The sequence below is a fragment of the Erythrolamprus reginae genome, chromosome 3, assembly GCF_031021105.1.
Source record: "Erythrolamprus reginae isolate rEryReg1 chromosome 3, rEryReg1.hap1, whole genome shotgun sequence".
In the NCBI taxonomy this organism is placed as follows: Eukaryota; Metazoa; Chordata; class Lepidosauria; order Squamata; family Dipsadidae; genus Erythrolamprus; species Erythrolamprus reginae.
In genome coordinates, this window is record NC_091952.1 from 207,372,917 (window position 1) to 207,391,048 (window position 18,132).

The 18,132-nt window shown below is 37.8% G+C and overlaps 1 protein-coding gene across 2 annotated transcripts in view; it reads right to left on the minus strand.

Annotated features, from left to right (window-relative positions):
- The window catches only part of NOL4 (nucleolar protein 4), a 140,338-nt gene that overhangs the window by 59,144 nt on the left and 63,062 nt on the right, over positions 1 to 18,132 (minus strand). For both annotated transcript variants that reach the window (XM_070749153.1, XM_070749152.1), the window contains exons 3-5: positions 17,885 to 17,996; positions 12,789 to 12,901; positions 6,873 to 7,005 (exon numbers count right to left, since the gene is read on the minus strand). In XM_070749153.1, coding sequence (XP_070605254.1) covers positions 6,873 to 7,005; positions 12,789 to 12,901; positions 17,885 to 17,996 — 358 coding nt within the window. The remainder of the gene's footprint in view (positions 1 to 6,872; positions 7,006 to 12,788; positions 12,902 to 17,884; positions 17,997 to 18,132) is intronic.

The window sequence follows — 18,132 nt, forward strand, 5'->3', positions numbered from 1 at the left end:
ATATTTAACCTTTGTCTAGGCTAAAGTTGAAGTTTGAAGTTTGGGGAGACACGCAAAGCATAGATTTCTATTTTAACTGCTAACAACCTCAAGCTTTAAATATTGTTTTCGAATTTCTTTTCAAATACTCAGTGTTTAAGTATGTATATTTACTTGTTCTGATACATGACATGTGCCTAATCTAAATTGAACTCTTGTGCAGAATTCAAGAATTTTTCCCCATTACAACAGGAAAGCTAGACTTAATCAGTGAGTAAAAAGCTGTACTATAATGGTTTTTTTGTGCTTGACCGAGCAGTTTTGTTGCAATTTACTACCAAGCTGAGTTATTTGTTTATGACAACTGTAATACTTTTTAATTAGGATATGATTAATTCCTTATCATAAGCAACAAGCATTATCCTTTAGTTTAAACTGACAATTATATAAAATGTGTTATAAGAGTCATCCAATGGTTTTCTCCATTGGCATTCAATTTTTTTCTTTTTTAAAGGTGCAGGATCCAAAAATATCCTTTTTCACCTTATCTGAAATTCAAAGAAACAAAACTTCTACATGAATTTCCTTTTAAAATAAGAACATAAGAAGAGCCATGCTGAATCAGGCCAAAGCCCATTAAGTCCACCAATTGTCCATGGGGATCTTGAGCAGAAAGAGAAGGCAAAAGCGTCCCTTTCCCTTGACCTCCAACAAATGGTACCCAAGGGAATCCTGCCTGCCTCAACCAACATAGAGGCAGCACTTGGACATCCGTTTCAATAACCACCAATACACTTGGCATCCATGAATCTGTCTAATCCTGCCTTGAAGCTATCAAGGCTGACAGCTGTCACAACCTCTTCTGGAAGTGAATTCCATAAACCAATGACTCTCTGGGTGAAGAAATATTTCCCTTTATTTGTCCTTGTTATGTATGGAAGGACCAACGACAGGAGATGCCTAGAGAGGCTCCATACAGGAAGTGTTATGAGAACAGGAAAGGGCACCGGGAGAGGGGCGGTAACCTAGCAACCGGGGAAAATAAGGGATTACCATTGGTTCGTTCCTCAGCCAGCTGGCAGTTAAATAGGGGAAACCCGAGGAGGTTTGACAGTTGAATACTGACTGTTGTATTAACGTTATGTTTATGCTGGAATAAAGCAGTTCAAGCAAAGCCGCAATTACGTGTCCGAATCTGTACCAAGCCACTTCAGTCCTCCCTTTCTTACCTATGAGCTTTAGGGAGTGCCCTCTTGTCCTAGTATTGTGTGATAGAGAAAATAATTTTTCTCTAGCCACCTTTTCTATCCCATGCATGATTTTATACACTTTGATCAAGAATTTTATACACTTCGATCAAATCTAGCTGTTTCTGCCCTCCTCACATTTTTTAAATTCAAGTATCATGCCACTATCTTCTAAGGATATTTAATGGGTCAATGATGTTCTATAACAAGCAGGCAGAATGTCAATGAAATGAAGCAACAAGAATTTTTGCATTCCAAGAAAAAAATGGGAATTTTTAAAAAAATTATTGCAAGTATACAAATTTTGTAGTCAACCTCCTCACGAAAATATTAATTATCTTTCGATGTTATGAACTCTGCTCAAAATGTTCAAAGAGTAGATCTAGCAAATTTCAATTTAAAAACAAAATAATAGAAATTTTCAGGTAGGAGACTTGCAAGCAATGCACTTAGTTCTACATATAGGAAACACATGTGCTATACTCCATTCCACAAGGAATAAGTATGGGAAAAGAATTCCAGAATTCCAGGATAGAAGGCTCATTATCATCATTCATTTGCATATGACCCTTGGCCACTCTAAAGATCAGCACACTCCATACCTCTCTATCTCTCACCATTTCCTTCAGATACATCATGGTCATCCTGGTGTCATCCTTTACAGTGTCCAGCCAGAGGGGACTAGGGCAGAACCTTCTCCTTTTTCCACTGATTAATCCTAGCATGATTGACTTTTCGAGTGGGTCAACTCTCGTGACATGACCAAAGTATGACAGCTTCTGTTTGGCGATCTTGGCTCCAAGTGATTTTTTTGGTGAGGTTTAGTCTAGGATTTCTTTGTTATTTTTCCAGTCCAGGGGATGTGTATTAGTCACTGCCAATCCCACAGTTCAAAAGCATCCATCCTTCTCCTATCTGCTCCAAAGGTGCTTTTTCAAAGGCAACTGGATTTTCTTTGTTTTTCCTTGAAGGCATTTCACTTCTGATCCAAGAAACTTCTTTAGTTCTGATTTCCTTTATTCCTTTGCGACAACCATGACCGGAATGACTGAGAATCTCCATAGACATTCTCTTACCTGGCTTTTTCAGAGTCCAAATTTCAGTGCCTTAAGTAGCAATTGGAAAAATTATTGCGTTAACTAATTTGCATTTGGTTTTGAGGTTGATATCTTTACTATTCCAGATCTTATGGCAGACATTGCAATTCTTCCAAGTGGTGGTATCCACTTTCTGATCTTAGGGCTGCAGTCACCACATTGGATGATTTTAGAGCCCAGGAAGATGAATTTTACTGTTTCAATGGCCTCATTGTTGATCTGCATTCTGCCCTGCTTGTTCTCTGCAGTTGTCATAATCTTTGTTTTCTTGACGTTAAAGTGCATCTACATTTTTCATTTTCATCTTTGATTCTCTCAGTCAAAGAGATTAGCCACTCCGGATCCTTCTTGCTTTCTGCAAGCAGTTGTATCATCTGCAAGCAGTTGTATCATCTGCCTATCAGAGGTTGTTGATATTCCTACCACCGATTTTAAGCCCAATGGTAGATTCCTCCAAATGTATATTTCTCACAGTCACTCATGCCCTCATCACCTCGAGGTTCGACTACTGTAATGCTCTCTACATGGGGCTACCTTTGAAAAGTGTTCGGAAAGTTCAGATCGTGTAGAATGCAGCTGCGAGAGCAATCATGGGCTTTCCCAAAAATGCCCATATAACACCAACACTCCGCAGTCTGCATTGGTTGCCGATCAATTTCTGGTCACAATTCAAAGTGTTGGTTATGACCTTTAAAGCCCTTCATGGCATTGGACCAGAATATCTCCGAGACCGCCTCCTGCCGCACGAATCCCAGCGACCGATTAGGTTCCACAGAGTGGGCCTTCTCTGGGTCCCGTCAACTAAACAATGTTGGTTGGCGGGCCCCAGGGGAAGAGCCTTCTCTGTGGTGGGCCCGACTCTCTGGAATCAGCTCCCCCCAGAGATTAGAACTGCCCCTACCCTCCTTGCCTTTCGTAAACTCCTTAAAACCCACCTTTGTCGTCAGGCATGGGGGGGGACTGAAATATCTCCCCTGGGCCTATACAATTTATGTATGGTATGCTTGTATGTATGTCTGCTTAATAATGGTTTTTTTTTAAATATCTTAAATTGTAAATTATTAGATTTGTTATAAACTGTTTTTATTGTGTTGTGAGCCGCCCCGAGTCTACGGAGAGGGGTGGCATACAAATCTAATAAACATAAACATAACTATTTCTGTGTACATGTAAGTAATGTAGATGGCAGGATGCAACCTTATGGGTGCCTTTTCCAATACTGAATTATTTTGTGTCTCCATATTTCATTTTATAGTGGCTGCCCATCAGATTACAAGGACTGAATGAATTGGATGTAGTGTGGTGTTATTCCCAGTTCTTTGAGGCAGTTCCAGAGTTTGTCATTGTCAACACAACTGAAAACCTTTGTGTAGTCAATGAAGTACATTGTAGAGGTCTATTTGGTGTTCTTTTGGTTTTTCTATTCTCCATGTAGATTGACAATGTAATCACATGTTCCTCTTCTTTTCCAAAATCCTGCTTGTATATCAGGCAGTTTTCTGTTGGTAAGATTATCTTAAAGAGAATTTTATCCACATGTGTTATCAAGGCTATGGTGGGTGGAACAATCTTTTGTATAAGATATTGAGATAAATCCTGGCCTTTTCCATTCTTTGGGCCACTGACCAGACCTCCATACATTTTGGCAAAGTGCTGTTAGCACTTTGGACTATATTTTCAGTCCAAGTACACTTTTTGCAGTCTGTGTGATATCTTGTTTATACTGTATCGATTTTTCAAACTGGGTTCCTATGAGTGATAACTTGCTGGAGGGTTTTTGGTAACTACATCTTGGAAGTTTTGTATTTGATCTGTTTCTTGTAGACTGCTGATGTGGATTGGCTTTCTGACAGCTCTTGGTTACTTATGATGTAAAGGAGTTATGTGAAGTTTGAGAAGTGATCAGACCAGCCTGTCTAGTACTGTGACAATCTGTCTAGTACTCAGCATCTCACATGGTATAAATGATGGTGATGTCTTTAAGATCATGCTGACGTACTACGAAGTAGACAGGTAGGTCCCAATGTTTGATCTAGGATGCGTGTAGGTAGTTTATACTTATTTGCAAATCTGACCATAGTGTTAATGATGCAGAGGTTGTGTTTCACAAAATATATTTGAAACGTTAAAGCATGCCCTTTTTAAGACTTTCATAATGGTTTCAAAGTCTATCCAATTTACATGGCTCTGCATACATAGGTAATATTTCTGTTAGGGCAAGATGTGGAGCAAAGCAAATATATAAAGTTTAGAACTAAGATGCCTTAAACAAGATCTAAGTATTGTCCACAAGATCATATGCTGCAACGTCCTGCCTGTCGGCGACTACTTCAGCTTCAACCACAACAACACAAGAGCACACATAGAAACATAGAAACGTAGAAGTCTGACGGCAGAAAAAGACCTCCTGGTCCATCTAGTCTGCCCTTATACTATTTTCTGTATTTTATCTTAGGATGGATATATGTTTATCCCAGGCATGTTTAAATTCAGTTACTGTGGATTTATCTACCACGTCTGCTGGAAGTTTGTTCCAAGGATCTACTACTCTTTCAGTAAAATAATATTTTCTCATGTTGCTTTTGATCTTTCCCCCAACTAACTTCAGATTGTGTCCCCTTGTTCTTGTGTTCACTTTCATTTTAAAAACACTTCCCTCCTGGGAATTATTTAACCCTTTAATATATTTAAATGTTTCGATCATGTTCCCCCTTTTCCTTCTGTCCTCCAGACTATACAGATTGAGTTCATTAAGTCTTTCCTGATACGTTTTATGCTTAAGACCTTCCACCATTCTTGTAGCCCGTCTTTGGACCCATTCAATTTTGTCAATATCTTTTTGTAGGTGAGGTCTCCAGAACTGAACACAGTATTCCAAATGTGGTCTCACCAGCATTCTATATAGCGGGATCATAATCTCCCTCTTCCTGCTTGTTATACCTCTAGCTATGCAGCCAAGCATCCTACTTGCTTTCCCTACCGCCTGACTGTACTGTTCGCACATTTTGAGACTGTCAGAAATCACTACCCCTAAATCCTTTTCTTCTGTAGTATTTGCTAACACAGAACTGCCAATACAATACTCAGATTGAGGATTCCTTTTCCCCAAGTGCATTATTTTACATTTGGAAACATTAAACTGCAGTTCCCATTGCTTTGACCATTTATCTAGTAAAGCTAAATCATTTACCATATTACAGACACCTCCAGGAATATCAACCCTATTGCACACTTTAGAGTCATTGGCAAATAGGCAAACCTTCCCTACCAAACCTTCCCCTATGTCACTCACAAAGATATTAAAAAGAATAGGACCCAGAACAGACCCTTGTGGCACACCGCTTGTAACCTGACTCTGCTCAGAATACTCGCCATTAACAATAACTCTCTGATGTCTACGCTTCAGCCAGCTGCAAATCCATTGAACTATCCAGGGATTAAGTCCAATCTTCACTAATTTATCTATCAGCTCTTTATGTGGAACTGTATCAAAGGCTTTGCTGAAGTCCAGGTAGGCAATATCCACGGCACCACCTTCATCCAACACCTTTGTGACATAGTCAAAGAAATCAATGAGATTAGTCTGACATGATTTGCCTTCAGTAAAGCCATGCTGATTTGGGTCCAATAAGTTATTGTTTTTTAGTTGCTGATTTATCCTCTTTTTGAGTAGAGTCTCCATCATTTTAACACAACAGATTTAAACTTAATATTAACCGCTCCAAACTTGACTGTAAAAAATATGACTTCAATAACCAAGTTGTCGAAGCGTGGAACTCATTACCGGACTCCATAGTGTCATCCCCAAACCCCCAACACTTTACCCTTAGATTATCTACAGTTGACCTATCCAGATTCCTAAGAGGTCAGTAAGGGGCGAGTACAAGTGCACTAGAGTGCCTTCCGTCTCCTGTCCTATTGCTCTCCTATATCTCCTATACCTGTCTTCTATTCCTATATCTCTCCTTCTATTCTTTCATTGATATGTTCTATTACTATATCTTCTTTTCTATTCTTTCTTAAATATATTTTACCATGAGTATCTCCTCTATAACTTTCATCATGTATTTTACTATGTGTATATAGATATATACCCACTAAAACCCTCATTGTGTATTGGACAAAATAAATAAATAAATAAAGCAAATACACAAAGGTGGGTAGTGATAGAACACAGCTACTTTAATGATACATTCACACACACATTGTTTTTGTTTAAAATGGTTTCAACAATCCTATGAAATAGTTCGTCACGTTCAGGAATCAACAATTGTCTGCAAATAATCAGAAATAAAGAGCCTGTTTGGTGTGGTGGTTAACCTTGCCTTAAGCACAAAGCCAGCTCTAGCCTCTTTCTCTCAGTCCTAGGAAAGAGGTACTAGAAAGTCACTTGTGAGAAATCTTGCCAAAAATCATGCAGAGACTTGTCCAGGCAGTCTCCGAGAATTGGACCCAATTGAATGGAAGAAAAACAAAACCAAAAATCAATAAAGAAAAAAACCTTAGCAATAAAACTCATCTTCCTCTATTCAACATTAAAATATCTTACCATCTTGCTGACTTTGAAGATTTTGTGGACTTTGAATTCTTTCTTCAAGATTTGAACTGAGGTCAGAATTCACAGCAGACATTCTGGTAGAATCACTCAAATCAAATTCATCACTTTCTATGGAACTTTCATCCTGAAAATATAATATTCCGTATCACAGCATATTTAAAGTATCAAGGTATTTTTCAAACACGTTTGTGTGAATTGGATTATGTCAGGTAGTAACAAATCTACCAAGAAATACATATAAAGAGTCAGAAAACTTAAGATTGTAAACATCTATATAAAGAATAATTAACTAGCTGATTCCCCCCTGGAAACCTATATTCCCACACACGTTATGTATAAATTGATTCATAGGTAGAAGATTGCACAAAACAGCTCTAATTTCTACAAACAGGTCACCATAATACTTCTATCTCTTAAAAATGCAGAATGAAATAGTGTAAGGTAACAGTGGTACATAGTGTTATATCTTTGCTACAAATCCTAGCAAAGAAGAACTCCATCAAATTGTAATAGAAGCTTTGGTAAGACATCAGATAAAGGAATATGAAGGTTAGGGAAAAATTATTTTGGGGAAAATTAAAGCAGAGGAATAAATTATGGCTAAGTAATGAATCAGAACAATTATTATTGTTTCAATACTAGTCCTTGTTATTAAAAAGCATTAATGTATAAGTCGAGTTTTGTTTTCCACCCAACATATATGCAAGCATGATGAATTAATTCTTATAAATAAACATTCGGTATAAATTCAGCATGCAGTTTTTTTAAATTATGAAGCATTAAATTACATATACAATTTGTTTACATTTTCTAGGCCCTGTCTGTCAATTTATTCTTCAAAGTATACAATATATCCATGAAATGAACTCTTTCCTGATGGAAGGATAGAGATTCATTTTCTATCATACTTACTGTAATCTAGCATGAAAATTATTTTACTAGTCTGCTGGAAAAAGTACTCATCAGAAAAAAACAACACTATTCCAGAATAAAAGTAGTTTTATATAAGTCTTTCCCCCTCAACACAGTTAACATCATGCAAGAGGCAAAGGAAACCAGCTTGCTGGCCCTAGTTTTATTTCTTCACCACCTACAGTATATGTTCACATTGAGATCTAAACAAGGGAGACCTATCCATACCTCTACCGAAAATGTGGAGATAACCCACCTCCTCTACTCTATGCAGTAACTGAATAAAACTATAACAAGGTTATAGTATACAGTGATCCCCCGAGTTTCGCGATCTCGATCTTTGCGAAACGCTATATCGCGATTTTTCCACCCGATGACGTCACTCCCTTCCTTTCTCATCTTTCTTTCTCTCTTTCTCTATCTTGCTTCTTCCTCTCTCACACTCTCTTCCTCCCTCTCTCATCTCTTTCTTTCCTTCTCTCTCTTTCTCTATCTCTCCCCCTCTTGCTCTCGAGCGGCAGGCGGCACCCAGGGAAGGTTCCTTCGGCCGCCCACCAGCTGATCTGCTTGGCAGCGCAGTAGCAGCGAGGAGCCGAAGATGGGGTTTCCCCTTTGCGTGGGCAACGGGGAAACCCCATCTTCGGCTCCTCGCTGCTACTGTGCTGCCGAGCAGATCAGCTGGTGGGCGGCCGAAGGAACCTTCCCTGGGTCTTCAACTCCCAGAGCGGCGGACAAGAGGCGGCCGGACAAGCGGACAAGCGGCCGGACAAGCGGAAAAGCGGCAGACAAGCGGCGGGCGGAAAAGCGGCGTCCGGACAAGCGGACAAGCGGCGGATAAGCTGAAAAGCGGCGGACAAGCGGGCAGGCAGGCGGCTCCTCAGCTGCTGGGTCTTCCCAGGTGCGGAAGTAAAAACACCATCTGCGCATGCGCGGCCATGGAAAAAGGGGCGCGCATGCGCAGATGGTGTTTTTACTTCCGCACCACTACATCGTGAAAAATCGATTATCGCGAGGGGTCTTGGAACGGAACCCTCGCGATAATCGGGGGATCACTGTATACCTAAATGGATAACTAAAATAAACAAATGTAGTAAGTGAAACAAAATGACTAAATAAATGGACTAATTATTCCCAGGATCCCCATTCAGAGGAAGAATTAGCTTTCAAAGCTTTTATTTTCATGGAAAGAATAAATGTAGTAATTTGGTAACTTATTACCAAAAATAATAAGTATTACCCAGGAAGCAGTTATAAGTGTCAGGTAGCATTGTTTTAAATGAGTGCTTTCTAATAGATTGTTTACCACATAAGTTATTTTATGAATGGGTAATGACGTCTTTACAAAGTAGTCTATTTTGCAAGAGCATTCACATATACTCAAAAATCTAGATCTGCTATCAATCCCAAAAAAGTAGGGAATCCCCAATTTAAATTATAGTAAATTGATTCATTGTAAATAATGAAATGGCCTAAATTGCCGTTCCCTACACCTGCAAACCGGGAATGTATCAGTAAAACCTACATGGTAAATAGCTTTGGGTTTCTTTTCATTTCTGCTTGTTGTGATACACAACACAATTATAACAGATAAGTTGATATTTTCTTACAACTATGAGAAAGTGACAAGTATAGTTCCAGCACTGTGGCTCTTTCCTCTCACACCCAAGGTCACATCCAAGGTCACTTACAAGTCATAATCATGTATTGACTAGGAATGTGTCATGATTCCCCCTGCTCACTTCATTCCTTCAAACAATTCCAAAGGAGTACTCAATTAGGAGCAAGGAAAGACTCTAGTCTACTTTCATCCTCAAAAAGCCAACTAGATGATTTTGGAGCAGCGAGTCCCTTTCACCTCAACCTACCTCATGGAGTTATTGTTATAGGGGGGGAAATAGGAAGAGAAAAATAGGAAGAGGGAAAGGTGGTATGCAGATGTAATAAATCAATAAAAATGAATTTTAAAAAAGAAGAAAGAAGGCATATCTAACAAGGCTAATTTGACTTATCATCGACTAGGCTTCTAACTGGAGGCAATCCTTTTTTTCTCCAAAAAATAGTCAATTACAAATAAATTAACCTAATGAAAAATAATGGAAGTGTTTTGTAGCTCCCGTGTTTATGGTACTATTTTTTATGACTGGGGCTAGGTCACAACCCCTTAGTTGTAGCCGTGCTCCTGGTTCTTGTCATGTCACAAATTAAGACTGATCATCCTGTCTTCCAGGATGCATTCATAATAGGTAAGTAGAGTAACACGGCATAACGTGTTAACCTTGGATACTTCTGCAACATCCAATATGAGAAACTGACACCCCGAGATAATGGCCATGGCCCAGAATCTTAGCACTAATTGCCAGTTTTCACATATGCCAGCTGTAAGCCAGACAGTTGATATTCTTTTTTAAAAATTACTATAGAGTGTACATTTGTAGGAAATAGTCAGATGTTCATGTGGATAGTTGCAGGGGGTAACAAAACACCACAATTATAGCCCCACTAATATACAGAGTAGACACAGCAGAGCAGCTTATTATAGCACACTTTTCAAACTTGCAGCTATAGTTTGTAAATATACTGCTTTTCTGATTCTGTCTATTCAGACGGATAATCCCTGCTAAATAGGATTGACTGTATTCAACAGTTCTTACACCCAGAAAAATTGGAATAGGTTATAATTTAAGCCTCTCAGCAAGATATCTTTTTTCATGATGGATCATGGAAATATTTTAACTATGATCAGAAAATATGGCATAGTATAAAGTTCCCATCCGAGTAGTAACATGGAATCACCTTGTTAACTTTTTCAGAGGTTAGCCAAAATTGGCTTGGTGCTGCCATCTGATGTCTACATTAAGGAAAGCTGATTGTAAATGTGCAAATGTTACAAAAATGTGTTCAAAAATGTAGGTGTAATATTTATATGATACAGCATCATATATGCATAATAAAAAAAATTCTGCTGTGAAAATAAATCTTTCATTGCTTTTAAAGATTAGTGTGGATACAGATAGAATTTGACAGAGTACAAGATATTACAAATTGGATCATATTGGCTATGTTGAACAAAAGGTACCTTCTTACCAATTTTTTTCTCATATAAATCTAAATTCTTAGAGCTTCTTGGAGGTATACTATTACAATCAACAGCAATCTTTTAAGAGGAATGTAAAGCAGTGTTTCCCAACCTTGGCAACTTGAAGATATTTGGACTTAAACTCCCAGAATTCCCCAGCGCCAGCATTCGCTGGCTGGGGAATTCTGGGAGTTGAAGTCCAAATATCTTCAAGTTGCCAAGGTTGGGAAACACTGATGTAGAGGATCAACAGATCAAATGATAAGCTGTTCTTGTCCTCTTCCTCATTTTATTGATGGTTATGCTCTTGCGGATGGGACAGAATTAGCTTGAGAGAGAATCAATTAACATATTCTTTTGTCTTTATTTTATACTTTTAGATTAGAAGCAGATTATTAATTAGTTCAAAGGGAAAGCTTTCCCATTTCTTCTTCAGAATGTTTTCTTTTCAAATGCTGACTTTTTTAAGTAAAATATATTAGATTGGGTAAAAATGAATCTCTCTATTGCTGGAGAGACGGAGTAACGACACGGACACAAGAGCTGGATTTAAACTGGGTCATTTTTATTAACATAAATTTGCATAATTTATTCATTAAATTTGCATATATTAGCATAATCAACTATGACCCGGAAATGGACCTGCGGGGTCAAACAAATACTTCAGGGGCGGAAATGACGTTAGGACAAAAAACTTCCTGGGCAACTCATGGGTGTATCTCGATGCAAGTCCAGGTGAGGGACCACTCCATCACCTGCGACCCTGCCATGCTTTGCATGAGGGGGGTCCCACCGGCTAACCCGAATCCGGGAATTAAAGGTGCAGGACCCAAAGACAGGTTTCCCCCAGCTGCTCAGGCAGTCGCTCCCTCCATGAGCTTGCGGAGAACCTGTCAATCATCCCCAAAGATGCCCAAGGGAGAACGCGCGGTTGCTAAACCACCCCCCAGTTTTCCGCCCCTAACCTGCCTACCCAAATGACCAAAGGTAAGCCAATTAACCTAATAAATGCAAGCACCCCCTAACCGCACATCCATCTCCCCAGTGTGGAATGGGCGAAAAAACAGCCCGGCTAAGAGGCAGAACTGCAAAAAATTCCCATTCGGCCAAGATGGCGGCCGCCATGAAGGTCCGGTGTCTCCCAGTCCCTCCAGCAAAGCCTGCTGCCGGGTAAGTCCGGCGCCGTCATTCTTAATCTGTACTGCCTAAGGAGGCAATGATTGGTCTTGGTTTTCTACAAGTTGTTTTGGACATTCTTTTTTCTCTTTTTTCCTCTTTTACATATACTTACCAGCAGCATTTCTCAACCGTAGCAACTTAAAATGTGTGAATTTCAATTCCCAGAATTCCACAGCAAGAATGCTGGCTTGGGGATTCTGGTAATTGGAATTCACACATCTTCAAGCTGCCAAGTTTGAGAAAAAACCGAGACTGTTCAGTGAGTGCCATCTCATCCACTCTGTCAAATATATTTCTCTCTTCCCAATTTATAGGTAAGAGACAATTGTATTTTTATTATTTCTAACCCTGTCGTTCAATTTTTCCAAGTAGTCAAGCTAGTCAAATGTTTCGAGATAATTTACTGCTTTTAAACTTTCTTGATTCCTTTCAAGACAACCAATAACACTATGAAGAAAAATGTCCTGTCGTGTTGTTTTCCCATTATTTGGTCAGTAGCTGTTGATACAAGCTGTTCAGTTAGCAAAATTATGTGAAATATTACCTATCTATAAATTTATGAACTCTATATAATAGGGGTTTTTTAGTTCTCATGTTTACCATATTTACCATTTGGAAAAATAAAATTGCATTAAAAAGAAAAACTCTTAACCCAAGTTCAAACCTCACACAGCAAATTACACAAATGTAATTTGAATATAATTATAAGTATTATTAACATGAACAAACTAAGTATTTACCTCATCTTGTTGAGAATTTAATAGCTGTAGTTTCATGTGCTTCATATAGGCCATTGTGATTGGCATATTATAATCAATCATGCTGGTCACCAAAGTTGGAGGTTTTCCATTATCTGAAAGAATTAAAACATATTATATATCATGTGATAATTATATGGTTCTACAAGCAAAATAATTGCAAACTAAGTATTTAGAATATTTCCACTTTAGGAAAAATTAATCAGCAACTGCAACTTGATAAACTCCATGGGGATTATAAAACTTTCTTCATAACTACAAACTTTTGCATGACAATAAAAATATATTGAGGTATTTTATATAGAAAAAATTGCAAGATATGCAATAAAAGCTTCATAATTAATTACATGTGTATCACTTTTCTTCATAATAAAATTTCAAGCAGCCTCTGGTCTCACTAATCCTGACTTTAATTTCAGCAAGAAAGCTACATCCAGGATATGTAATTGAATGACACTGCATTCAGAAAGTGTGGCAGCACATTCAATGTGTCTGGTTGTTGTCCTGTAAAAGGGCTTTTGTTAGATTTCTGCACATTTTAACAAAATATGCCCACATTGAATGATATCAGTTATATGATTAGCACAGAAAGGAACACCTGAGATCAAATACAACCCTGATGCGGCCCTCAATGAAATCAAGTTTGACACCCCTGGCCTACATTGATCAAGGCTGTGAGAGTGCCCAAGGTCCATATCTATGGCACATCTGGTGATGATATAATTTTGAAAGATATAACATATTCAAAAGACCAAAGAAAAGTGAAGGAGCATCATTATACAAGAAGGAAATGCATTCAGATATTGAGATTCAGTGTCAAAGTCCAAGAAGATTTGGATAAAAACACAAGGCAGGAAACAAGAAGGTATTATTGATGAATGGGGACAACTGCTGTACATCATCAAGCTAGGCAAAACTTCCGGATACAGAATTTTCAGGGATGACAGACATAGTAATAAAGGAAACTTCAACAACCCAGATATTTGTTGGAAAACCAGGTTTTCCAAAACTGCAAACTTCCAAAATGTCTCAGTATTCTTGCTGACTTTTTCATGTTTCAGAAGACTGAAGACAAGAACAGAAGAATCAATCTTCCTAGTTAGGAATGGGATATTTGGGAAGAAATGACTATATCATCTTTAGATTCAAGATGATAATAATAATAATAATAATAATAATAATAATAATAATAATAATAATAATTTATTAGATTTGTATGCCGCCCCTCTCCGAAGACTTGGGGCGGCTCACAACAATAATAAAAACAATATTATAGTAGAACAAATCTAATATTAAAACAGCATATAAAACCCTATCATATTTTAAAAACCAAACAACACAACAAGATACTATAGAAAAATAAATTGGGGTAAAAGGTGCACACATTATGTTTCAGAAAAGGCAGTTCCAGAGATGTAATATGCAAGATTCTCTGGGGGGGAAAATCTGAGATCCAAGATTGTGTAAGAAAGTTGGGAATTTCTCAAAAATACATTACAAAACTATAGTTATTTATTTTATTTATTTGTTTATTTTATCAAGTACATATTTGTAATATACATAAATATTACATTGTTTGTATACGTAAGATGGGTATTGATAAGAGGGAATATTGGGACAGACGGTAGGCACGCTGGTGCACTTATTACACATCTTTTCAATGAAAAAAATAGACATTTTAGAAATTGCACAGCAGGCTTTTAGGTGAACTAAGTATTAGAAAGACATATTTAGGAAATGGAACGTGGATATAGCCACCAAGCTGCTGAATCAATGCATAGAAAATAGCTATTGAAATAAAGTTGGAAGGCTAAAATGCAAAAGTAACTTAGACTCACATGGGGATGCTAAAAGGAACCAAAAGGCCTTTTTTTGGTACTGTAAATAGTGAAAGAAAGAAGGAAGGGGTGAGTCTATTAGTACAAGAAAATGATAGCATAGGATAGGATAATAGGATAGTAGGTGATGGAGAGAAGCAAGTATGACGGAGGGACCTCTTCATCTCTTACTTTGTTTTGATCTTCTCCCCAAAAGGGAACTGAGAAGGAGGGAATGGCAACCAAGTTTTCAAGATTGTTGTCAAGACACTCATGGCTGGCAAGATAAGGAAGCAAAAATAATATAGATTTTTAATGCTAGTCCAAGATATGAAAACGGCAAGAATTGGTTCATAAACTCAGTAATATTACATAAGGGAGAGTCTTTCACTGAATTGCCTCTTCTGAGATAAACACCAAATGTTTCGCCCCCTGCTTTCCCACAATAATAATATAACGTGAATATGGATCTGAAAATTAATTATTAAATACCAACATAATTGTTTTTGACAGAGAAGATGAAGCAAACAATTACAAATTATAGTAACTGAATTAATTCCTATATTTTGATAAAATATTTATTAAATATTAGGAAATAGAGAAATGTTAAGGTATACAAATGCAAATATAATAATGTGTAGTATGTGGCATAATGTAACTTATCAGTGTTCGTCAAAAATGAGCAAAAATGAATATCTGTAGCAGCATGCTTCTTTTGGGAATTCAATATTTTATTGGTTTATAACTATAACAGCATGCTTCTGACCATTTTGTTAAATGGGATAAGAATGGGTTATGTCAAGAGAAACATAAAGTAATTTCAGTGCAGTGGAAAAATAATGGCTTATGAATACTGTGATTCAGCACCAAGGTGAGTGACATCAAGAAAAGTGAATGGATATAGAGCAAGGCATAGGCCAGGAAGTATGCTTCAGTGGAGTTGGGATTCTCAAAAATAAAAGATGATAGATCTGAAAACAAAATGCAAGGAATGAACCGGAATAAACACAATGAAAGCCAGGATAATTTCCAGAGATAATGTAGGAGATGACCAGGCGAGCCCAAGGTAGGTCAAATGTATCATCAATCTGGAGTTTGGAATCCCTACACCCCTGAAAGAGATCTTGGAAGTCTGTTGACTGCTATCTGATGTCAATGTGCCTTGACCATTAGTAGATCAGATTTTTGTGAGTAGATTACTTGGAATAAACTTGTAGTGCTTTTGAACTCCACCTGGTTTCTTGTACATGATAGATAGATAGATAGATAGATAGATAGATAGATAGATAGATAGATAGATAGATAGATAGATAGATAGATAGATATGGAAAAGTATAGTGAAGTAAGGTAAACTACATTTAACTATAGTTTTTTTATGACTAGTATTTCTTATCCCCCTTTTCTGCATTTTAACCTTGTTTTATCTCAAACCTCCACTAAATATGCCAGTGAATAAGCCAGTGAATAACATAATGGGAGCAAACAATATTTAGGCATGGTTCAGAGATAGGAACCACTGGAAGAATTGAAGACCAGATTACAGGCAAATCATTTATCTGTTTGTTTGTTTGGATTTGTATGCCGCCCAACTCCCAAGGGACTCTAGGCAGCTCACAACCAAAGATTAAAACATCATAACATCATCTGTGTCACTAAGAATCAATAGCAACTGGATGGCATAAAATCAGTCATACAATCAGGGTAACTAAGTGATCTGAGAAAATTATCTCACTTTTGCCTCCCCTCAAAATTCTTATGTATTCTATGAGATCTATGAGTTTCCCCCTGTTTGTGAGAGAACCTTCCTTCTACAATTCAAATGTAATTTTAGAGTACTTATTTATATTTCATACTTCATATTTAATGGAAAATTACAGATGTAATGAGTCAGAGGAGAGAGAGAGCAGAGTTTTTCATTTCAGAATATGTTATTTACTGCATTGGACTGCATTGGCTGCCGATTGGTTTCCGGACACAATTCAAAATGTTGGTTATAACCTATAAAGCCCTACATGGCATAGGACCAGACTATCTCCAAGACCGCCTTCTGCCACACGAATTCTAGCGACCAGTGAGGTCCCACAGAGTTGGTCTCTTTAGAGTCCTGTTGAACAAACAATGTTGGCTGATGGGACCTAGGGGAGGAGCCTTCTCTGTGGGGGGCCCAGCCCTCTGGAATGAGCTCCCCCTGGAGATTTGCACTGCCCCCACCCTCCTTGCCTTCTGAAAGAATCTAAAACCACATCTTTGCCATCAGGCCTGGGGACATTAGACCTTCCCCTGTCCAACGAATGTCGTTAGTTTGATTATTGTGTGAATGTGAATGAATGTTTTAAAATTACAATTTTAAGAATCCCTTTTTTAAGCATATTAATTGGACAAACTATTGTTATGTATTTTGGTATATGTTGTGAGCCACCCCGAGTCCACAGAGAGGGGTGGCATACAAGTCCAATTAAATAAATAAATAAATTTAAGTTTGGCTTGCATCTAGCCTAGAGTTTATCTGTACTTTAATCCATCCTAAATACAGTATTATCATGGATGTTTCATTTGTTAGATTCAGACTGTACCATCCTCCAGGAGCTCTGGACTGTATACCTTGCACTCACCAGATCCTTTCCCCTACTATCACAACACTGTCTTCGGAGAGGGGCGGCATATAAATCTAATAAATTGAATTGAATTGGGGGCGGGTTTAGCTGCAAAAAAATCATGCATTGAATTTTCACACATTAACTTATTATACCGATAGAGGAGAGTTATTATATATCATTTTAGGGGGGGGGGATTCTTTTGCGTACAAAGAAAATGAATGAAAACTATATTGTCTTGGTGTAGTGATTGAAAGGTTAGCCTAGAGAGCAGAAGACTCTGAATTCTAGTCTTGCCTGCATATGTGTGACCTTGGGCCAGTCATTTTCTCTCAGCCCCAGGAAGGAGACAATGGAAAACCAGTTCCAGAAAACCTTGCCAAGGAAACTGCAAGGACTTGTCCAGGCAGTCTCCAGGAATTGGGCATGATTGAACAGGGAAAAAAATGTTGCCCTTATTGTGGCTATGTAAGACCATACATGGTATTACATATCACCCTTTCAGAGAATTCTGGAGACATATAACACAGTATATGCAAAAATGTGATGGCATCAGTGTTTCAACCATTCTAGTGTACAATTTTTATGAGCCTTTGCTTAAATCAGGAAAATATAAATTAACTATGAATAAAATGCTTTACATCTCATTATTTGACACTAAACCTACCTTTATGATCAGCTCCATCTGGGTTTAAATGCATTCTTTTCTGGCACTCTGAGCAGCTCATTAGGAATCGTGTCACTGCTTCTCTTGGTAGAAAGGCATAGGTCTCTGAAATCTGAAATGAATAATGAAATATAGGCATTATGATATAAGCTGAGTGGGTATGATTTAATGGAACCTATCATTATATTTCTAAATAAAGTGCATGATATCATAATTCCTGAAAATCCAATAAAGTGTGCCTGAATACT